Raw genomic sequence first — 23524 nt, 5'->3', positions numbered from 1 at the left:
CACATGCGTTATGCATTCAAAGCAAACATAATTTCAAGAAAACCAAAGTACTCTTCATTTACTCCCATAAATGACAGCAGCAAATCCCTACATTCAAGAAGCCAGAACCAGCAGATGTTTGACATTTTTACTTGAAAAATGACTAAAATACATAATCGATTATTAAAATAGTTAGCAATTTATTTCATTTCAATTTAGTTATCTATTATTGACTGACTGTTACAGCTCTACATACTCAGGTCAAGACTCGAGGGACACTGTATTCGCTGGAAATGAGCACATACAGTAAATGATGAGAATGTATTTCTTTGGTTGTGGTAAACCTTTATTTAGTCACAAGAAAAACCACTGTGATAATGTGTACATATTTAAGGCTGGAAAAACAAACCAAAAAAAATTACCAAAAAAAGAAAAGAAAAATGTGACAAATGTGAATGTGACGGTTAACTTTTGTCAAAACCTGTCTGACTTCTATGAACCTGAACAGAAACAAGATCCTAGGTGCATCAACTTTAAGTGGAGACAATTTACACACAGCCCTTAAATACAGAAGCAAATTCTATTTTACATGTTAATCTCTGACAAATTATTAATGATACATACTTGCTCCTCAAAAAGCAAATGTAAAGCTAATTGATTAATGTCGCTTCAAAGTATAAAACACTATTGTACAAAAAACACCCTCCAGTCCATCTTAATATTACAAAAATCGTAAGAAGTAGTCATCTTTAGTGCATTATCTGAAAGCACCAAAAGATGTGCTGAATCAGAGCACATTTGAGGTCATTTAGCTTTGCGCCCTTCAGCTGAGAACGTTCTCTGTATGCAGTGATTCAGTCATTGCCATCTTAAAAAATATGTTGAAACTTTAAAGTCCTTTGTGCACACACCTCTGACAAACTAGGCAAATCAGCTCAAGTTGAGTTCATAGAGACAAGGGGCAACAATGACTTCTGTTGTCCTTCTGACACATCGCAACATGTAAATGTGTTCCTTCTTCCAATTTAATAGCCAGAAATGTCTCTTAAAAGTGTGACCACTGTACAGGCGCGTTTGACCTCTGTGTGATCATGACGACAAGTCTGATTTTCTCTGTGGTTTAGAGGAAGTCTTCAGCAAGCTGTTGTAGAGTACTCTTGTCAAGACCCAGGTGGATTGCATCTAGGTAGTGCAGGAACCTGCAGTGGGAAAAAAAAAAAAACGCTCAGTTTGCTGTGGATACATTTTAACAGACTTGGGGTGCATGCAAACATGCACTGTGTCTGGCACACAAAGACAACTCAGCTTAAACTTCAAACCTATTTATTTGTAGCCTGTTAGTCAACTATGGTTTCTGCATGCTTACCTTCGTTTAACTTTGCCCTGCTCCTTAAGCTGCTCTGATCTGCAGATGGTGCGGAGGGCTGGCAAGTAATCCAGAGAAGCTGCTGGTCTGTTGCCCAGACTACCAAACACTCCTTTCAACGTCAGATTCTCCATCACTTCTCTCCTTCTCTGGACCAGCCTGCAACATATCAAGACACAAAATTACCTTTCCTTGAATTGGTTAAGTTCCAATTCACGTGACCAACTGACTGCGTAAAGATAGGCTGGTAAGACTCACTGTGGTCGACAGGGGCAGTCCTGACTGAAACTGTAACCATCCCGATGAGCAGCCACAGGGAGGCTGAGCTCTGCTGCAGCCTCCTGTCCCAGAACTCCTTCTAGTTGTTGGGCTTTGTCCCAGGCCTTCACCACAGACAGCCGACACTTTTGGAAGCTCAGAGCCTCCACAGCAGCCGGGATCTCCAAGGTGGACTCATGTCTCACCAAACACCGTCTGTCAATCTCAACCCTCAACTCATCTGTCATCCCGTCTTTCACCAGTGCACCGACAGGTGACGTTCTTCTACGACTGTTACTTGCTTCTGGATGAACAAGCAGAGAGGAGTCCATGTAGGACATGTTGTCTAAAAAGTCAGCTATTGATTCTAGACACTGGGAGACAGGGAGACTTTTTAGCTGCTCCTCAGGAGTCAGTGGTTTCCTCTCCACTGTCTTTGAAACTAAACTCTCTTTGACTTCATCCTTCACCTGAGTGGCACGCTGAGGCTTGCAGAGTGATAGAAAACTGTCTTCTGAGTCCGAGTCCGAGTGCAAACCATCCTGGTCAGGTAGTTGGTGCCGCCTCTTGGTCTTCCTCATTCTATTGGACATTTTAACTGGACTGCCATCATCAGAGAAATCCACCGTCTCCGCCGTGTGTAATAACCTGGCATGTGATGGCAGCACATCATGCAGGCTGGTTGACTGTACATGTTTTGGATTGTCAGAAGGATGGTCTTGTGATACAGAAACAGAAAGCTCCGGCTTGTAGGTGGAGGTAGTCAACTGAGTGCTTGGTAGAGGTAAGAGTTTCTCCATGTTGGAATAGAGCAGGTCCACTCCTAGTCGCTGGCTGTTAATCAGCAACTCTGAGCATAATGCCTTCTCCATCGCACTTCCACTCTGTTGAGAACATACACCTGGTCAGTATCTTAAATCAAGTACAATCTGAATCAACAGGGAAAATAAACAGTAAATGTATGTTGTAAATGAAAGGATTACCCTGAGCAGATCCCAAATGTCTCTCTTAGGTTCAATATTCAGCAGGCCCAGCATGCACTCAGTGCAGCTGCTATCACAGGGAGGGAGTGTGGATGGGACAGTCACCGCACACTCAGACATGCTGACTGCCCCTTCATCAGTCTCTGGCTTTAGTTCAACTGTTTAAAGAATGATGAGAAAAATACATTTTGGGTTAAAAGGTACCGAGTTAAAATAAGACAAATAATATTTAATAATCTATTTTTTTAAGGGATATAAAAAACACACCAGTCAGTCAAAAGCCATCGTACAAAAGGTGCATTTTTAGGTGATGTTGAGTTCAGAGATATAATCTGTTTAAATGCACAGCCAGTGAAGGGATGCTAAAATTGGGCAACGTTATCCGGTTAAAAGCCGAACAACTGCTTTTTGGATGGAGTGAGGATGATTGAGGTTTTTTTTTTTGAGTGCAGAAAAAAGAGTTACAGAAATCCACGCGAAATGAAATACAGGCATGGATAATTTTCCCCGGGTCAACAGCAGACAGAAATTTTTTGATTTTTAAAATGCTGCTCAACCACTTAAAAAAGATGGACCGCGTTAATCTACAATTGATTAATCATAACATCTGAAAAAACATAAGAAATAAAGCTAAATCCTTCTCTCATCTCCTTACCATTTTTGCTAGTGTTCGTCAATGGCCTGGTTGCAGAGCGGCCTCCTCCACTGCGAGTCCAGAACTGCAGCTGCAGTAAACTCTGCCTGATGTCGCAGCCGTTGAGTTTGAGCAGAGAGCTGACGTCCCTTGGGTCTGTCCTCATGTCCTCTGCCAGACACAAGACCTGCAGGAAGCTGCTCGCATCCAACTGTAGCAGGGAGAGAAGGACAAAAAAATAAACTTTCACACCTGATCTCTTCCATTTGACAAGCATTACAATATAAGCCACAACCCATTCAGTCAATAAGGTCCAACAATGAAACAATCGTGTTCAGAAATCATCCACTCACCACTGAGGGCGCTTTGAAAAGGATCTCTTCAAAGTTGCCATCAAACATGGTGCTGAACGTAGGATCTACAAAACATACAAGATTGATTTAAACTGAAAACAGAGAGAGATTATAAATAAATACGATCAACACAGGCCAGACTGCAAGACACTGGCCTTGACCTTCCTCCTCTTACTCACCACTGGTAGTAAGGATGACTGGCCTCTTGGTAGTGGTCATAAATGTCTTGATGGCAGCTAGAAACCCCGAGTCATCATCAAAAATAACATCCACTTCTTCAAACAGAATAAGCGAGGTGGCTGTCTTCTTGTTCTGCTCTTCGTTGTTTTTCTCTTTGGGAGTGGCAGCTGTTGGTGATTTCACTGCAGGGTCTTTTTGCTTACTGGCACACTCATTTGTTTTTGTGACTCTCTTCGAAGCAGCTATATGAAGAGCTGAGGGAGAGTGACAAAAACCCCAAACACTTACTATTAAAGCCCTGATAGAAACTTTTCATGAAGCTTGCATCATTATATAGGTAAGTAATTGACACACTGAAGCTGTACTTACCCGTTTGTTCATTCTTCTTGGTGTTAGGTGTCGCTTTGATGGGTCGACCCATTTTGAAGAAGTTAGTTAAAGAGGTGGGAGCCAGGCCTCCTCTTTTACCACCTCTTGGGGACTGGGGATGTTTCCTAGGAGAGGAAACCACCTTGCAAGGAGAGTTCAGCTTCCCTGGAAGATGAATGAAGATTAAGTTTCTGGACATCTTGTAATATTCATACTGCATACTAATCCAGTCACATACAAAACAGACCCTCTCACAAAACAGCAACTCAATTGAAACCCTGTTCTCAATGTCAGCTAGGTACATACTGGGAGAGGATCCAGGCCTGAGAGTGCCAGCGCTGCTGCTTGTGCTGTAGCTGTTGAAGTAGGTGGGTTTGTGGGCGTTGACCCCCTGACTGTCAACCTGGTGTGACTGGGTGGCTTCCTTCAGCTGGGACAGAATTAGACGACCACTCCGCTGAGATGAAGCATTCACCTCAAACACCTTGAAAGACCAGAGGGAGGTCATGAAATAAGGACGCTTAATCAAACTTAAGTGTCACAGTTACATACACTGAACCTTTTAATACCTTGAAGCCCAGCTCCTGGGCACAAGCATAGACTGCAGCTGTCTTTCCAACTCCAGTGGGTCCTGTGATGAGCATTGTATTACATAACATGTCCTCTCCATCCTGGGAGTCCTCTTCTCCACAGTCCCAGTCCGAGTCTGGACGAAAAGAGCAATCATGGAGTCAAAACGAACATGCATCAAGCCAACAAAAGTAGTTATGAAGAGACAAAGAGATATCCCACCATTGCTGCCTTCCTCTTGTTTCTTTTCCTTCTGCTTTTTATTCTCTTCTCGGTCTGCGCGGAGTTTCCATTCCTTTAGCCAGCTGTACACCACAAGAAAGAAACATGAAACATGAAATGCCCCCCTAAGCCCATATTGTGCAAACGTGGGCAACAGACTGATACCATAGAGAGTATAAAGCAAATACAGTGTCAATAAAGCAATTTAAGTTCCTCACCTGTACAGCCTCCTCACTGAGGCAGTGTTGCCTATAATGTCGCTGGAGTGCTGAGGCTGATATTTGTCTGTCCATAACACGTCTTCCTTTACTACATCTGTGGAACAAACTAAAAAGTTTAAGGCTTTAAATATTTGTTACATAGAAAAAAAATAAAATAAAAAACAACCAATGAAAGTTAAAGACACCACTGGCTGATTCTAACAAATATGTCAAGAATGAGGCCACAAATTATGTCTTACTAGCACCATTGAGGATCTTGTATGTTAGTCTCATGCCAGTTTGGTAAGTGTGTTTGCCTCAAGCATAGTTGTGGTGGAGCGGACAGTAGCTCTATTTTTAGCACTTTAGTCCCATGACTAAACCGTTACTTTTTAAACGTTTCTCCACACTTAATGATCAGAGCCTATCAGCCGTGGCATTGATGACGACATGTTTGAAACAAAGGCAAATCCTTGCTTAAAAATCATTTAATTTCATCTTATGCCAGTTTCCTAATTGGATGAAGTATTGTTTAATGATCACAAACTTCAAAGAGAGTGTTGGGAGACTCATATCACAGTTTACCTTTTTTCCTAGTGTCCTCTACCAAAATCACGTCATCTTCACATGAGATAGGAGTAGCTTTGACTGAAGGCTTGGCTTTCTCGTTCGCCTCCTCCTCTATCCTGGATCTCTGAGATCGTCTCGTACGACCTCCTCTTTTTGGTGGCTCAGGCTCAGCTGTGGATATTTTCTTCTCTGAGGAGTTGGCCCGTTGCTTCTTAGCCCCCTTTGCTGTCATTTCCCCTTCATCATCCATCCTCTTTCTCTTTCCTCCTACTGGTTCAGCTGGTAGTGTGGTGACTCTGGTTACAGACTCCGATTCTAGCAAGTAACATGCAAAGTTGTTGAGAATAATTGTCTAAAAGTCTGATTCAGTCTGTAGTTTGGCTGCAGTTCATTTAAACGTTTTTGTTCGCATTAACTTAATAAAATAATGCCACAACATTTGGGCTTTGAGGGCAGAGTAGATAACTTACAAATGAATGAGCACGTGTACACAGTTACTTCTTGTAGATGCTAGTAATGGCAACTGAATACAATCAAAATAATCAAGCTTAATCAAGTCTAAAATAAATTGTTACTGCAACCCGATGCTTTGCAATACAACATTCTGTATGTACTTTTGTTTCAGTGCAGTCAGACTGACCTGAGGCCATGCACTGCTGCTGGTGATCAGTGCGTCTCTTCAGGAAGCGAGCGATGAATGTCTGAACAGGGAATGGAGGGTTGGAAGTGCCAACATCCTCTGTTAGAAGCTGACGATCACGTTCAGAGATCTCAGGCCTCCAGCCAGAACCCTTCAAAAGGAATAAAAGAATACTATTAAATATCAAGTCTGCTGTTTAAGCCCCCTGTCGCTCTGCAGGGAAAATGCCCTTATAACATCAAAACATCTGTTTTTGGTCATTTATACAAAGTATAATCAAAGTATGCTAGCATACAATCCAAAATAGACAGATACAAGCATTTGAGTGTCCGTTTTTAATGCAGCCTCTCTTTACAAGCCTTTTTGAATTCAACATAGCTTTACTGGCAGATAGGTATGCAGCTATAAACTAGACAATTGTTTTCTGAATATGATCCTGCAAAACATGCAACTAAATCCCAAACAAGTTGATGTGCATTGGTCTGGAGTTCGCTGAACATTTAGGGAAAGGAGAATCAGATTATTACAGTTACTTCAACATACCCGTTCACAAAAGCCTCTAGTGGCTGCTTCTGTCCTCACACATAGGGAGCCACTAACAGATGGAATAGAGCTGAATGTTTGGCACCAAAGCTCTTTCAGATGGGACAGTAATGAAGACTCGGGCCATGGTAGACTCCAGAGGGGGCAATCTGTCAAAACACAACAAAAACAAGTTTTACTGGGCTCTCATCCCTCTTGATTTATCTGTTTCCACCACTCCTTTATATTACAATAATAATACAAATGACATTATTTAAATAGCCTCATTAGATAATAGTGATAGCTGAGGTACTGACATAATTTACTTAAATGTAAGTAGTGATACTACACTGAAGTAATACTTTGTTACACATAAAAGTCATTCAAAGTACCAAAGGTAAAATGACTCTTGCAAAATGGCCGTTTTCAGAATAATGTATATTATATCACTGAAGTATCATTATCAATGCTTATCAATTTAATGTCACAGCTTGTAAAGGTTTGGCTTTTGTTTTCTTTATAAACTGCTGTGTAGTGTGTGAATTTCCCCCCTAAGTATAATTAAAGTCTTATCTTAATCTTAAATATCTCAAAATAATTCGTTTATTTGTAATATTAATAACCTGAATCTTAAAATTAATTAATACCAAACAAATGGAATCTGTTAAACTTCAGAGGAAAAGGTGTTTACTTTTTATCAGAGTACAAAAAGTACTCAACAGGCACCTCAAAATTGTACCCAAGAAGAATACTTGAGTAAATGTGACATGTGTATTTTAATGAAGGCTCAGCCTACCCGTTGTTGGTTGCTTCATGTGTATGACTGGTTGAAAGGAGGAACAGGAAAGAGAGTATGCCTCCTTGGTGGCAGCCGTCTTGGCTATCTGTTTCTTAAAGGACTCAGGCAGACCACTTTTCAAGAACTCTCTGCGTGCCCTGAACTGCTCATCATCCTGGGAGTTTTCAGAGCCATCACAGCTGCTCTCATCAAAGATGGAAATCACTGCCGATACCTTCCGGGCAGTTTTCTCTTGGCCCAGTGAGGCCACTTTGGAGCCTGTGATAGAGAAAATACAAAATTATTAGAAGTGATTTCAACAAAATGGGAAAGCGTAAATAGTGATTTAGAGTGAGAAAGACTACCTGGGACAGCCTTTGTCTCTTTGCCAACAGGTGCGGCTTTTCCCAGAACATCATTTAGACTGCGTAAAGACTTTTGGGGTTTACTCTTTTCTAGTGCTGTCTGAGGAGCGGCAGTCTGGTCCTTCTCCAGGCAGATGACAGAATCCTGACAAAATGAACCACATAGTGAGGAAAAAATTAAACTCCAACAGTCGATGTTGTCGATTTTGTTTTGTGGGCCTTTAATTATACCTCATCTTCACAATAGCTCTTCTTGATGGAGGCCTCGCCTCGTGAGGAACGCCTCAAGGTGCCTTTTTCCTCAACAGCAGCTTTTTTACTCTGCTGAATCACTCTGGCTTTCTCCACCAACTTCTTTGCCTGCTTCCTTTTTTTGGACTCATTTGATGTCTGAAAAAAATCGAAGAGCATTTCATCATTTTAAGCCCATAATTACCATAATGTTTCTATATGTTCTTTGTATAATTCCTTAAAATCATTACATTTTGTCCACTTTGTGAAAAATATACTCACTTTAGTAGCCAAAGATGTGTTTTTGCCACTTTCACCTTCACCCTTGCCCATGGGAATATTTTTATGGACTCTAGTCAATTTAATCCTTATGAAAAACAAAAATTAAAAAGAAAATCAACACAAGCAAACATATACACTTAGTTGGCAGTGTATCGAGTACACCGAGCTTAATATAATGGCAACTAATACAACAGTCCTGCAAAAAATGCCTTTTTGAAAGTTAATGTTCAGTTTTCATTGAAACTGTTTTTGAGAAGTGTTGGTTATTTTGGAGTATGTGGTCTGTTGTGCTGTTGAATTGTATTGCGTTGCCTACGCTAAATAACAAACACCTATCTGTATAATGGAATACAGTTAAACAGTGCTACAATACATCCTCCAAAACAGTTGAATCGACACCTCTCTAAATAAGTTCAAACAAAAACTGAAAATTGGTCAGTTTTATTGTAGGACTGTTACATTAGACTGCAGTATTTTTTAGCTTGATGTATCCAATTAACTCTTTTCATAGAATGTATAACAGTATTAAATCATAACTATATACATGTGTCACCTGATCGGACTTTGTTTTGTGTCAGGAGGGCACACCATCTGTGCTACAAAGACTCCATGTTTGGACTTGCGTAACTTCAGGGGGGATGTCTTCACAGGGCTGTCAGTAGGTAAAGCAGCAGCATCAGCATCCTTTGTCTTGTTGCGTTTCCTGGTTTTTCTGACAGGAGATGTTGGGGTGGTCTCAGGTGCTTGCCTGACAACAGCTTCTCTTCTGGACCTCCTCACTGCTGGGATAGTGGGAGTTGATGTGACTGGAGGCTCCTCTTTCTTATCATCAACCTCAAAAGTAGCTGCGACCGTTTCTTCCACAGTAGCAGCAGTAGGTGGGACAGTGACTGCCTCATTTTCTTCTTTACCTCTCTTTCTGCCTTTTTTTGCTGGTTTCTTTTTGACTTCTTTGTTTTCCTGAGAGGCAGCAGGGACTTGCTCAATGGAGGGTGGCATTACAGCGCCCTCTTCAGCAACTTTGTCTGCATCATTTAAAGCCGGCTCGCCAGGTTGCTTCTGTTTGCCCTGGCTCTTTCCAGGTTTGGTTTTGGACCCATCAAGGCTGGGCCTGTTGAAGGCAGCCATGAACTGCTTCCTCTCTGCCTCACTGCACTTGGGAGTAGATTCGCTCTCAAGCACAGCCAGCTCTAGATCTTCCTCTTCAAGAACAACATTGGATTTCCGCTTGACAGTCACAGAAGTTGAAGGAAGTAGGTGTCCAGCCTCTTTTGGAGGAGATGATACTACCTCTGCAGGGCTCATCGCCCCTTTTCTCTTGTTAAAGATAGAAGCTACCTTTCCAAAAGCCTTGGCTTCCTGTTTGGGTGAGACGACATGCACTTCAGCCTGGATGGTGATGGCTCGGGGAGAGACTCGGAAAGATGGCTCCCCAGGTCCTACACTTTCTTTAGTGTTAGGGATGTTTAACTGGTCAGTATCCATTTCTTCTGCCTCTGTTGTGATTTTACTGTCAACGTCTTTGCCCTGTTCATCTTCCATGTTCTCTTCACCCCTATCCTGGCTCTGACTCCGCACAAATTCCTCAAAGGAGATTGTGACTGTGCTGTTGTTTAACTGAGAGGCCTCATCCACATTGACCTCCATACTAACATCACACAAGGAGCTCTCCATTTCTGTCTCCTCTGGTTCCGAGTGCTTTGCCACACGTTGCTGTGTCTTCCTTGAATTTCGTGCAACACTTTTGACTTGTTTTGCTTTATCTTTTGAAGGTACAATTGGAGATAATTCAATACTCTTCAGGTCCGGTTTAAGCTTGACATCGTTCCCACATTTGGAACCGTCTTCATGATGGTCATCCTCTTCACTGACAGTATCAATAGCATTCTTCTCTGATTTTTCCACAGTGATACAAGCCTCAGCACTGAGCTGTGCCAGCAGGGCTGCTGTATCACTGCCAAGAATACAACAGCTGCTGACTTTTTCTGCTGCCGAGTCTCTGTTGTCATCTGGTTCTTCGACAATCAAGCAGCTCACCTCCTCTGTGGCGCTCAAAGTTTCAGCCTCCACAAGTTTCCTTGCAGCTTTGCTGGCCTTTCTAATCCGTTTTTGAGGAGGCTGTTTCACTGCTGCCCCTGGATTGGTGTGTTTTTCTCCAAGCTGAGATGTCTGACAGTTCTCCTTCAGCTGTTCTGGTGAGCTGGTCTTTTCTTTAGAGGACGGAGCCTTCCGGGCAAAGTAACTCATGATGTTGTTTGAGCGAGGAGGAGAAAAAGGTTTCTCCGCAGGCTTGGGCACAGGAGAGAAATAGTTTGTGATTGTCTTGACAATGGGACTGCCACCATCTTTGCGAGATTTCTTGCAAGGCTGTGAAAAGAGTAACAACGTTAATCAAATATGAGAATGCACATTTAATCAAACTATAATCAAAAATTGCAATATCCCAAGTGCAATATACAAAATGTGGAAGCTACAATTATTTGATAAATGGTCAAATGTGTCAGGAAACAGTGTCACATTATAATTAAGGACTGTGCGGCAGAGATGTCCTAGCCTTAAAACTTGTTCCCCAGATGTAAGAAAACTGTTTGAATGGAGGTTTTATCAGTGAAAATGAAAACCGTGATGCAAAAACGATCATTCCCACTAATGGTGAACCATTTCACAATCATAATATCTATTAAAATAATCACAACGTGATTTTTGTTTTTACCATATGATGCAGCCCTACATAAGACTGAGGAATAAAACTTTTTAGGAATAGCCCAAATTAGTTTCATAGAAATACCTGGGTGTCAAAGTCCTCAATGACAGATGCCATAGCCACAACTCCAGCCATCATATGAAGAGACCTTAAGCAAAAGAAAACATTGTTAGGAACATGGTCTGAAAAGTCATCACTCAAGTATGAACTCTTCAGTGGCGTAGCTCATAAGCCATGTAAACTCATTGTCCCCCAATCTGGGAAGCTTCATCGTATTCAATTTAACTGTCCTTCTTCACCGTTATTGTCAAATGAAGACAAGGGTTCATTAACAATTCATTAATCTTCAAGGGTGACAGGATAACTAATAACAGGCGCTTTAACAGTGGTTAACAGAGTACTAGAGTTTTCATGCTTCAACACTTGAAACCACAACACTCAATGTTACTGACACTGAATGTTTTCCACAAACAAATGTAATGTAATATATAAAACCTATTAATATTTTCTCAAACTCAACCGCCAAGTATCTGACGCTGCTGGCACTGTAAACAAAAAAAAAGCTCTGTACTACACACAGTACTCTGAAGTGGCATTAATACCATAGTATGCAGGGAATTAGTATAGTTGTTGAGGTAAAGTCAGTATACAGTGCTTACATAAAACCTGTTTATGTTATATTTCCAACAGGGTTCAGGGACAGTAAGCAACATGTAAATTAACATTATTCCTGACATGGCGCCCAGTAAGTCATCTCTTCCAGTTTGTGTCCCATTTGACAGACAGGCAACCAGAGAAACAAAGGTCGAGGAAAACACTTAACTTACCGATAATGCTGAACCGGTAACTTGCTGCAACTTCGGAGACTGTCTTCTTGTCTTTTCTTAATCACTTCCCCGTGTTTGTGAACGAACAGCAGAGGCAAAGTTCATTGTGTGAGGGTGCCAGCTGTTTGTTGCCAACAGACATATAGCTCAATGTAACTGTAAAACAACAAGCTAGCAGACTTCGCCTGATGCTACTCTCGAAGCAGCGTCGCTCCTCACAGGTCCCAAAAGTGGTCCAAACATGTCCCACATGTCAGCCACAGGTGCGCGAACGAAAGTGAAAAACGTTATGCGTGTACTTCCCAAATTCCTATGAGTTCGTATTCAAAATACATGTTTCTCGACGTCTGCTGTGCTTTCAAAAACGCGCCAGACTGGTCGAGATTGAAGAGCGCCAAATACACGCGACCTTTGGCATGACCGCGTTCAACCAATCACGGGAAAGAAAATGCTTCCGTCATCGCCTGACGTCGTTCGCCCATAACAAAGATGGCGTGTGGTGTGGCATTTAAAGGAGGGGGGAAAAGTGACAGCTACCTCTACTGGCTGCTCTTATTTTAAATTTTTTATTGATTTTACAAGTGGGAAAAAAAGTGAAATAGTTTGTAGTTAATGAGTGAAATTTACAAGAGGAGAAATATTTGTCAAGATAAATGTAAATTACAATGAAAGCAATACAAAAAAAAAATCTGTTTTGGTTAATCTGTGATTGTTGTACATATAACTGTGGGCCTGCCAATCTGTGCTTTATTACAATTAGACCTACAGCTGCAACTAACGATTATTTTCATAACGAGCATTTCCTCTATTCAAATCCTCACATCAGAGGAGTTCGAGGGAGAAAATGTTTGGGATGTCTGATCGATTAGCAAAATAGTTCCCAATTAATTTTCTGTTGATAGTCTAATAATGGCTAACATAGATTTAAACAGCAGCCAGAAATTCAAACAACAAAGGAATTATTTATATTTGAGACATTTTTTAGCTTTAAAAGAAGAATAATCAAATATTAAAACTTAGTTGATTTGGCCACAGCATTGCATGGCAGTGGAGAATACTGCCATTTTTTCCACAAATGCCCTTCAATTTTTAAATTGTTTTCCAGGCCAAAAAAGCATAACTGACCTTAAATAGTTATTGAACCACAACAGCACAACAGCTCCAAATATTTTTGGAACCAATTTCACATCGGATTTCAGTGCATGCCATATGATTTGTAACACTTCCCTCCCCTCAAAGATGCATATATATTGGATAACCATATATTAATTCCTAATACAACCATGTAAAAATTACAAATTTAAATTATATTTTTTCACATAGATAAATTGATGTAAATTATTATCTTTATGAATGAACACACAGGAACTCAAGGTAGTCTCATTGTTTTGTCATGTGTGTACTCAAAGCAGAACTCATAAATGCTCAATTTCTAAAAAATCTTGAGGAGCCCAGTCAACCTATAGGTAAGTAGATGGAATGTATTTGTGTTTTTATTAAATGAAAAATTTACAAAAATGTAATGGCTCCATATCTGTATTTCTTTCTCTATAATTATAATAATTATAATTATAATTATAATTATATAAGTATAATATAATAATTATATTATATTATAATCACTAAATGAAGTGTTAATTTCATGTATTTGTTAGTTTAGTTAACAGGGATCTTTCAATTACACATTATTACTTGAGAAGAAGTAAATGATGTATTTACATGTAGGTATCTCCTGAAGCCAATGTGTAGCCTCTTTCCCAGCTTATCCTTTTGAATTCATGTATAAACAACTAAACAAATAAATGTAAGGCATTTCATCTGATCTGGTTTAATATTTCCAGGATGAAATTTTCCACTAATCTCTCATTTTTCAATGTTTTTACATGTTGTTATAAGACTGTGGGAAAGATTATGCTTACATGGAGAACTAAGAACGCGAATTAACCTACACGGCCGCCGTAGTGTCTCCGGCGCTTTCCTTGCCCCGTCAGTTTCTTGACTTTCCTTCCCACTCCTGCGCAGCACCGACCCCTGTTTTCTGCTCCCTTTCCCTCGTCAGTCTTCTGGTGAACATGTCGGAGTACAATGCGGTGCCACCACCAGGTCCCGGGGCCACTCTCGGTGGACAGGCAGCTCTTGGGAACGGAGCGGGAGGCATAAAAAAAGATGCGTTTGCGGACGCGGTGCAGCGGGCCCGGCAGGTGAGGGATGTGACATACTGGAGCATGTTTGGAGGGAGGGCTAGCTAAAAAGTTAGCCTGAGGGCTAACATTGTTGACACAGCTTAACACATATCACTAGGATAATTATTTTGAATTCACATATATTTTCGAGTTAACGGTTGTTCATAATAGTACATTTACGCTTGTTATGTAATCTCAATGCTGGTTGTACATTAGCTAATGTTAGCTTACATAGGCGTATAGCCAACAAACCCACAGTGTGAACTGAAAATAGACATTTGCAGGATTTGAGACATTTCAATCTGAATCACTGAGGACACCACATCATGGTAGGGCAGAACTGACAGAAGATGTTTAAACTAACTGTGGGGGTGGTTGGTATAAAGGTGTTATAATGCGGGTATGGTGGAAAGCATTTAAATGTTAAGGGCATCAAATTGACCCACAAAAAAGCTTGATGTTATAAGGCATCAATGCATTATAATAGTCAAGTCCTCTGTAGTAGCAGCCGTACATAGTGTTCATATAATACTGGATCTCCCAGGCCACACAGATAGATGTATTACTTTATAAATCCCAAAGGAAAAGTGCATTGTAACATCAGTCACCTGACAAACGCAAAATAAAGCTGTTGAAGTATACTAAATAAGATAGATTAAATGAAATGTAAAAAACTTGATACACTTGACTAACTTAGTGTACTGAATACACACTGTCAAGTAGATATTGCTAAAGACTGTACAGTTTGCTTTGAGGTATTCATTTCAATGTGTGGTTTATACATGAGTTATTATTTGGGGGCAGATGGTACATGCGTACAGCTGAGGTTTTCGTAACTCAGCTGTCATGGTGTATTTTACGCTTATGTTTCAGATTGCAGCTAAGATCGGGGGCGATGCTGGAACTCCTCTGAACAACACTGCATCAGAAAGCTTTCCATTCACTGCACAGAAACGACAGCTGGAGGATGCAGGTATGGTGACTGCGGCTCCCCGATTTACCGTGGCACTGATTGTATCTCATTTGCACGACACTTTGGACAAAAGCGTCTGCCAAAATGAATACGTTTAAATAATAATCATTTCTGAATTGCACAATTGATGATTGCTTTTGCTGCAGAAGGAATTCAGTGACACCTCTCACAAAAGATATGTAATTTCCTCATATAACAGATGAACCGGAGAGCAAGAAGCTGGCTGCACAGAGTGACCTGGATTCAGCCAAAGCACTGTGTGAGTCCATCCCACTATTTTATGTTTTGTTTACTTTTGGCATTTGTGATGTTATAACTCACAGTTGACTGTATTTAATTTGGTGTACAGTGTTCCTGTTTCAGCAGTTTGCCCCTTTACCCTTGTATGTCCACGCTTCCTCTCCTCTGTCTGTGTCACAGTCCATCAGTAATCCAAAACCTCTCCCTTGCTCTGTTTTCTCACTCTCTCTTTCTTACCGTCTATGTACCATCTCAGCTATTGGTGCACAGCTAGCTGCTCTTGCACAACAAAGGTGAGATCTCATAGCTTTCAGTTGAATGTGTACAATGTTGAAGTATGTGCCTTTTGTGTATGTATAATAGTGTAGCAAAAATGCTATGAGAAAGTCTACCATTGCCTGATTTGTTGCCTCTTTGTCATCCTCGCTTGCTGATGGTGCCAGGCCCACCTCCACCACAGAGGAGTACAGTGTACCAGACAGCATGGTGGGACTCAGTGAGTGCAGCCCTACTGTGTTTTAGTACATAATAATGTCCCTCTGTTTCTGTGGTATAAGACACAAATTAGTGCCGCTATTGCGAGTATGACCCACCAACAACGCACAGTTTGCCATTTCTTTGTCCCCAGTTATTGGCCGTGGAGGTGAACAGATCAATAAGATTCAACAGGAGTCAGGTTGCAAGGTTCAGATAGCTCCAGGTACTGTCTCCACTTCTGTGGAGTTAGCCAAAACAGCGATCCACAGCTTTCCACATTTTATTGTAATTGACAGTTTTATTTTGCTTTTGGTCTTGGCCTTAGTTACTTATGTACACTATGTGTGTGTGTGTGTGTGTGTGTGTGTGTGTGTGTGTGTGTGTGTGTGTGTGCGTGTGTGCAGACAGTGGAGGCCTTCCAGAGAGGAGCGTCTCTCTCACAGGTTCCCTTGACTCCATACAGTAAGTTTCAGGCTTCATGCAAATGGGCTCATTGTTGTCTCCTGTGGAAGCGTCAGAAATAGTCACTTCTGATGAAGTAGATTGCTGTGTCAAGAAATGAGGGCTGGGTGAAATTACATCAGAAGTTTTTCAAAACATTGTGCGTTTTGTATAATAATTTTTAAACATTTTTAAATGATGATCCAGTGTTTGTTAGAAATCTCTTGTTATTTTATGCCATCTTTAATTGGGTTATTCTGTATATAATCACCTATTACTTCGTTTCATAAATACTAAGTGATATAATATAAGGTCAGTGTAACTTGCCATTATATCAGCATAATGACATGTTTTTGTAAAAGAGGATGTGGAGTAACTGGTCAGCTCTTCTCCGGCCAGGAAAGCCAAGATGCTGTTGGACGAGATAGTGTCACGAGGGAGGGGAACACCTCCTTCTTCTTATCAGGAGTGCACCAACGGGCAGAACGGCACCGTGCATGAGATGATGATCCCGGCTGGCAAGGCTGGCCTTGTCATTGGCAAGGGAGGAGAGACCATCAAACAGCTACAGGTACATTGCATGCCTATTGCATTTAAAAAAAACTGTAACAATCTTGATGGATTTGAACTAAGAGATAGGTGAGTGTTGTTTTCAGCAATTTTGTGATGCAGTATATTATCTTTAATGTATAAAAACGTTTCAAAAGTAGAGCCAGACAATTTTTTCTACTTCAGTAGTGTCAACCATGAAAACATACAGAACTATAATGTTTAATTGTGTGACATTCCAGGAGCGTGCAGGGGTGAAGATGATCCTGATTCAGGATGCCTCTCAGGGACCCAATGTTGACAAGCCCCTACGAATTATTGGAGATCCCTACAAAGTGCAGGTACATGCATAAAATCATCTCATCAAGATCACTGGGTGGTGCATAGTTGCCATGTACTGTAATCACCATGTTTTTCAATTCAGCAAGCCCAGGAAATGGTGCAGGAGATTCTGAGGGAGAGAGACCACGGCGGCTTTAGTGAAAGAACTGACTTCGGCTCCCGCATGGGAGGAGGCATGGATGTGAGTTTGTGTGTGGCATCATGATTAGAAGTACGATCAAATGTATCTGGGCAAAACCAACTTTATAAAAACTTCTGTTTTTCTGTCAGATCCCAGTACCTCGACACTCAGTCGGCGTGGTCATTGGGCGCAATGGAGAGATGATCAAGAAGATCCAGAATGATGCTGGAGTTAGGATACAGTTCAAACAAGGTAGGGCCCTGTGATGACTGGTTGCATTTATATGTTTTCCACATTTGTTGATGTAATATTCTGTATTAACACGTTTCCTTTTTGCATGAGTTTGTGTGTAGAGTAGATATCAACTTACTCTATTTTTAGCCTTTATATTGACTGTGTCACAGTGAGGGGTGTACCTGCAAAAATCTAGTGTTGAAAGGACAACAGTGGCACGAGAACAGCAAGCAACGGTTTCAGTGTGTAAACTGAATCGTTTTGACCACTAGAAGCGGGTAACTTACACCTCACTTTTGTAAGGCCTTGAGTTACAGAGGTGGATGTTGATTCTAAATGGATTCAGCAGCAGTAGAAGTTATTGTCAAAATGATTGCTTAATGCAGACTAATATCTTTCTTACAGACGACGGGACTGGTCCAGATAAGGTTGCCCACATCAGTGGTCCTCCTGACCGCTGCGAGCACGCTGCCCAGATCATTAATGATCTGCTGCAGAGCATCAGGGTCAGGGAGGAGGGACAGGGGGTATGGATCACTCTTACTTATACACCCAAAAGCTTTCATAGTCTAAAACATGCTTTTGTTCACTTGTAAACTCACAGTATAAGATCATCAGTTATGGATAACAGGAAATGTATGGCAGCAATGTCGAGGCAGCTTTTTTAGCATGTAAGCTACTTAATGTTTGCATCAGCAGATCTAAATTCGTAAAACAGAAATATCCTCAAGCCCAAGCATTGACAACTTTTCATTCAATATAAACATGTACACACATATACAGTATTATGCTGTAGCACTGAGGCTTTTTCTGTCCTCCATCCACAGGGTCCCCCAGGCCCTCCGGGCATGCCTGCAGGCAACAGGGGCCGAGGTGGAGGACAAGGTGGCTGGGGGCCCCCTGGAGGGGAAATGACCTTCTCTATTCCTGCCCACAAGTGTGGGCTTGTGATTGGCCGGGGAGGGGAGAATGTCAAGTCCATCAACCAGCAGACAGGGGCCTTTGTGGAAATCTCTCGACAGCCGCCCCCGAACGGAGACCCCAACTTCAAGCTGTTTATCATTCGTGGCTCACCGCAGCAGATCGATCACGCTAAGCAGCTCATTGAAGAGAAGATTGAGGTAGTTACCATTCTTGTTTTTAAGTTACATGCAGGAAGCCTTAATACAGAAGCTGGAGCTCTCACCTGAACACAAAGATCACATTCTCCGGTTGATTTTCTTAAATGAAATTAATTGAGATTATCGTACAGATACTACTATATAGTGCATATGTACTATAGCCAAATAACCAGTTTAAATCGAGAGCTGCAACAGTCAGTTAGATGATCAACAGAAAATTAATTTATTAATTTAATATATTTTGATACTATTTTTAAATTCATTTGATGAATGATTATGTCATGTGTTCCCCAGGGTCCTCTGTGTCCTGTAGGCCCGGGGCCAGGTGGACCAGGTCCTACTGGTCCCATGGGTCCCTACAACGCCAACCCATACAACCCTGGACCACCTGGGGCGCCTGGACCACCACAGTGAGTAGCTGCAACAAAGATAGTTTTTCTCATTTTGTCAGGATGATGATCCCGAGAGGCTTTTGATAATAAACCATTTATTTCCTCCTCAGTGGTGGTCCTCCAGGTCCTCATCAGTACACTCCTCAGGGCTGGAGCAACACCTACCAGCAGTGGCAGCCCCAGGCAGCCCATGACCCCAGTGAGTCACCTTTGAGTTCTCTGCCTCTCCTGGTTTTCAATGATCACTGTTCATCACTGTATTTGTGCTCATTTTAGCATGTTGGCTCTCGTTTTAAACACATTACTACAGTACTTTCATCCCAGGCTATAGGTTTTACTGTATACCCTTCCAGTCATATCAGATGAGTAATGACACATTTTTTTCTAAATCTGTGAAGGTCAACAGGAGTCTGATGGAAATGTTGTGATGAGATGCACGTGTCTTTACCTTAAGTAGCTCTGGCTAACCCTGTCTCTGTTTCCCCCCTGGTCTCCAAGCCCGGTCTCCAGGCCAGTAGCAGGGGCTCACCCTCACCCTATGAGGACCTCACCCCCTCCACCCTGCATCTTTTCTAGGCAAGGCAGCAGCCAATGACCCCAATGCGGCCTGGGCGGCCTACTACGCTCAGTACTACCAGCAGCCATCAGGGGCTGTGCCAGCCCAGTACCCTGCTAACCCAGCTGGAGGTGCCCAAACTTCCGGGGACCAGACCCAACCGGCACAGACGCCAGGGGGCCAGCCAGACTACACCAAGGCCTGGGAGGAGTACTATAAGAAGATGGGTGAGACTGCCAAAGAACACCATCTGTAATGTTACCTGCTGTTAACTTTCAAATTTCTTACTTTTCATTTAATCACTTTATTTGTCCCCAAAGGGCAGTTGGTTGTGCAGCAGTGAAACACGAGATAAAAAGCACGTGAACACATGTAAATTAAATTGATAATTAAAATACTGACAATTGATTACTAGATTTTTTTCAGTTATTTGTTAAGTAAAACTTCTGTTTCAGTGTAAGGATATCTTTACATCAGTATATAAACATTAAAAAAACAAAACATAAATCCGTCTGCAGTACATTATAAGTGTGCTTTAATCAACAAAATGAAAATATTATCTGGAAATATTATTTCCACATAGCTTTTCAAGATGGGACACTTCTTGAATGTGCGAAACATAAAAAAACTGACTTTGACGCACACACCTCTATGAGTTGGACGGCAAAGTTGACAGTGCCTCCTCAATTCTTGGCTCATTAGCTTTGTCTGTGTCTGTGTGTTTGTCTTGCAGTTAATATAAATGTAGTGGTTAGCTGGGTCATAACTCTTTTGTCTGTCACCTCCAGCCCAGACGGGTGGCTCTGTCCCCGGGACAGCACCCGCAGCCCCAGGAACAGCAGCAGGAGGAGCAGCATCCACAACGGGGGGCCAGCCGGACTACAGCGCAGCCTGGGCGGAGTACTACAGGCAGCAGGCTGCGTACTATGGACAGACAGGACAGGCCCCTGGCCAGTCAGCCACTCCTCAGCAAGGACAGGTTGGTGCAGAGAAGTTTTATCAGAAAGTAATACACTATGACTTATGGTAAGAAGTTATTCTGCAAGTGGTTTTCACACAATGGATGTGCTTTCTGTCAATCGTTTATATTCTAGACGCAGTGAGAACTCATGGCAGAAGGATGCCAGAGAGAATCAGGAAGAAGGGATGAAGACAAGCCTGAACTTAAGGCCAGAATCTAGCCTTTTCAGATTTTTTTTTTTCCTTGTGAGGGGGAACAAAACCCTCCCTCATGAACGAACACCACCTGGATACTTTTTAAAAAAAATGTGACCTGAACAAACATTCTAGTGCTTTGCTGCTGAGGGGAGGGAGAAGACTGATAATCCCTTCATGACAGGTACACAGCTTCTCAATGCCTCTACATATATTTATATGCTGTTATGAACATGGGAGCCTTGAAGCAGTTACTTCATTGCAGAGAGGTTGAGTTGCCAATACATTTTATTACATGTTCTATTTATTAACTTCTTAAGACTTAGAAGTCCCATTTAAAGCACTTAGCGTCATACCCCTTAATTATATTTACTAAATTGCACAGAATTAATAGGACTATAATCATACCGTATGTCTGGTACAGATAATACATCAGAGTAATCCCTTTTAAGATCATTTTGTGTTTTGATTTTTTTCTTTTCTTTTTTAAATAAATGTGTCACATTTCTTCTCTGATGAGGTTTGCATGGTGTTTCAACTTGTGTTCAGTGGGATTGTTTTTCTTTTTCTTATGAATGTGTTCACTTACAGTGTTTTGTACAAGTGAGCCAGTTTTCCAGTGTACACAATTTAGCTCTACAGTGTTGATTCATGCATGTGGGATGACCAATAACTGTTGAAAGCTGCTACAGGTAGATGATAAACACTTGAGAATTGTTTTCCAAGATGCAAAGCCATGAGTTGTTTTTGAGATCGAGGTGGAAATCCGTTTTTTTACATTAAAAGGTTCAAAGGTTAAATTAAATCTGTTTAAATCAGGAGGCTATGACAGGACAGGTGTCCTTGAGGATCAAAAGACAACTGTTTGTTTTTTTTTTTTTTTTTTTAATGGCTCATAGGCTACAGGATCGATCTACCTTACACCAGGTTTGTTTTGGCCCTGGATACACATGGCTTCCAATAAACAGCCCTGCCATAAATACCCATCAGTGTGAGGGTCACTACATGGAGCGGTGTTTGGTTCATGATGCCATCATTAATTACTTTTCTCCTTTATTTCACTTTATTTCAGTTCCAGCACCTTTTTTGCCTCTTGAAATGTCCATTCAGGAGTTTTGCACTTGAGAGCGTTTGTTTTCAGGCCAGAAACACGCCAGCTAACTGTGGACTGAAGACCTAAATGGAAATAAGACGATGCCTGTTTTTAAAAATGTGGCTGGCTTGGTTTGGACAATCCTAGTTATCTCAGATTGCTTCGAACACTCAAATGTGATACTGCTACTGTATCACATTTGAGTACACATTCTGCTAGTGGGCATTCAGCTTGAGGCATACTGCATACTGCAGTATACTGTATGTCTTTGTCACTTTAAAGTGTGGTGACTTTCATCTGGAGGTTCTGTCACCCTCTGTAGTTTATACAGCTGCAGGTTCTTCTACCAGAACATGTCATGCAAGGCTACATTCAACTATTTGAACCAAGCTGTGATATTTTTTTTTGTCTCAAGGTTGCATGATTGCTTTTTACTTTACATACCTTTGTTTTTATGGATGCCAACAAGAACATCTTGATCTTTTTCCTGCCCACAGCAATTTTTTTTGTGTAACAGAATTAAATTCAGTCTTCCAATGTGACCCACTTTAAGATATATGTACATATATTCAGCAATATAAAGCTGTTGGTTTTGACTTACAGAAATGTATCAGGTATGATTCTTATATTCTGAATGGCAGCTGTGAGTCTGCCTTTGGCAGCAGTGTTGATATCGTTGATAGATGACCACCAGCAGCAATACTCTGAATTAAAAAGGGGCAAACCACAATTACTTTAAAATGCGTGTTGAACATTTTGTTGTCTTCTCCTTTAGGGATGCACAATATACAGTATATCGAGCCGATAAATTATTGCATGATAGTGTCAAACTCCACCACTTGAGTAGAGCCTTGCAGGTAGACTAGAGAGCAAACCATTTTGTTGCAGGTGTGGATGTTTTTCACATTTTTTAGAGGAAGAAAACCTGACTACACTTTGCAGTACATGTTCCAGATGTTTCCAAGAGGAGAGAACTTTAACACAACAAATCTTACTACAGCTGTGGAATATTATCCCATCCATCTTTACTTAGCCTTTCTTACCCTCAGGTGTGCATAAACTCCATATTGTGCATCCCTTTTGTTATTTAGTCACATGAACAAAAGCACAGTTGTGATAAATCCCCACTAGATGTCACTATCAGTCTACCTTAAATTGATAAGACAGGGCTTCAAAGATAAAATAATTATTATTAAATTATTTTAACACAAGATAATCTCTTTTGAAATGAATAACTCAATATATGCTATCTAGGATAAATCAAAGATCTGAGAGGATGATGGTGCTAATGGTGGCCCAACATCTTATAATGACACGTTGTTGTTTTCCCAGCCATCTGTATGTTGATTCAACGTGTGATTCCAAACCTCAGACACATCATATAGACAGAATGTACCTGTGGTTTCTGTTCCAGTGGCAAACACAGTGCTTCACACTACAAGTGGTAACTGACAACCATGTGAATAGTGTGTGTGGGTACGATAAGAAGCCCTGTCTGTCTTGTCAGCCACAAGGATTATAAATACAGCTGTACTTACACATGACTGACTGTACTTCCTCTTTAAAACGGACGCTTTTGCTAAACTTTGAAGAAAGTATTTGAAGGAACACAAG

At 41.2% G+C, this 23524-nt stretch overlaps 2 protein-coding genes across 7 annotated transcripts; one reads left to right on the top strand and one right to left on the bottom strand.

Moving 5' to 3' along the window:
• Positions 1 to 299: 299 nt before the first annotated feature.
• Positions 300 to 12427, bottom strand: atad5a (ATPase family AAA domain containing 5a). 2 transcript variants are annotated; one of them, XM_084371233.1, is made up of 22 exons: positions 12034 to 12427; positions 11291 to 11354; positions 9056 to 10869; positions 8503 to 8587; positions 8221 to 8379; positions 7990 to 8134; positions 7643 to 7903; positions 6868 to 7016; positions 6325 to 6475; positions 5700 to 5999; positions 5133 to 5241; positions 4915 to 4997; positions 4692 to 4828; positions 4429 to 4606; positions 4123 to 4287; positions 3753 to 4007; positions 3574 to 3638; positions 3242 to 3431; positions 2587 to 2744; positions 1604 to 2487; positions 1346 to 1504; positions 300 to 1178 (listed from the first exon to the last, which is right to left on the bottom strand). In XM_084371233.1, the coding sequence occupies exons 2-22, from the start codon at positions 11342 to 11344 to the stop codon at positions 1100 to 1102; spliced, it is 5580 nt and encodes a 1859-aa protein (XP_084227359.1). In that variant the 5' UTR covers positions 11345 to 11354; positions 12034 to 12427; the 3' UTR covers positions 300 to 1099. The 2 variants fall into 2 exon arrangements, with proteins under 2 accessions (XP_084227359.1, XP_084227360.1); XM_084371234.1 differs by having other exon boundaries at positions 5133 to 5229.
• Positions 12428 to 14007: 1580 nt separating this feature from the next.
• On the top strand, positions 14008 to 21303 carry LOC311267316 (far upstream element-binding protein 2-like). Of its 5 annotated transcripts, none has more exons than XM_084370343.1 (18): positions 14008 to 14234; positions 15090 to 15189; positions 15389 to 15448; positions 15686 to 15722; positions 15873 to 15925; positions 16058 to 16129; positions 16311 to 16368; positions 16747 to 16918; positions 17139 to 17237; positions 17321 to 17419; positions 17509 to 17611; positions 17999 to 18120; positions 18421 to 18714; positions 19009 to 19124; positions 19217 to 19305; positions 19683 to 19889; positions 20451 to 20641; positions 20757 to 21303. In XM_084370343.1, the coding sequence occupies exons 1-18, from the start codon at positions 14106 to 14108 to the stop codon at positions 20763 to 20765; spliced, it is 2010 nt and encodes a 669-aa protein (XP_084226469.1). In that variant the 5' UTR covers positions 14008 to 14105; the 3' UTR covers positions 20766 to 21303. The 5 variants fall into 5 exon arrangements, with proteins under 5 accessions (XP_084226469.1, XP_084226468.1, XP_084226471.1 ...); XM_084370342.1 differs by having other exon boundaries at positions 16732 to 16918; XM_084370345.1 differs by lacking the exon at positions 16058 to 16129.
• Positions 21304 to 23524: the final 2221 nt, after the last annotated feature.

The sequence above is a fragment of the Pagrus pagrus genome, assembly GCF_965226575.1.
Source record: "Pagrus pagrus genome assembly, chromosome: 13".
Lineage (NCBI taxonomy): Eukaryota > Metazoa > Chordata > Actinopteri > Spariformes > Sparidae > Pagrus > Pagrus pagrus.
The sequence above is the reverse complement of the archived record's forward strand: the minus strand, read 5'-3'. Positions and strand labels throughout refer to the sequence as shown.

What these genes read in the sequence shown, in the direction of transcription:
- LOC311267316 (XM_084370342.1), top strand. Translation starts at nt 14,106, where the DNA reads ATGTCGGAGTACAATGCGGTGCCACCACCAGGTCCCGGGGCCACTCTC. An exon ending in GCATGGGAGGAGGCATGGAT is followed by an intron (nt 17,420 to 17,508) that starts GTGAGTTTGTGT and finishes TTTTTCTGTCAG; the next exon opens with ATCCCAGTACCTCGACACTC. An exon ending in GGGGCGCCTGGACCACCACA is followed by an intron (nt 19,125 to 19,216) that starts GTGAGTAGCTGC and finishes TTTCCTCCTCAG; the next exon opens with TGGTGGTCCTCCAGGTCCTC.
- atad5a (XM_084371233.1), bottom strand. Translation starts at nt 11,344, where the DNA reads ATGATGGCTGGAGTTGTGGCTATGGCATCTGTCATTGAGGACTTTGAC. An exon ending in TTGAGGACTTTGACACCCAG is followed by an intron (nt 10,870 to 11,290) that starts GTATTTCTATGA and finishes CTCTTTTCACAG; the next exon opens with CCTTGCAAGAAATCTCGCAA. An exon ending in CCCAGGAGCTGGGCTTCAAG is followed by an intron (nt 4,607 to 4,691) that starts GTATTAAAAGGT and finishes TGGTCTTTCAAG; the next exon opens with GTGTTTGAGGTGAATGCTTC.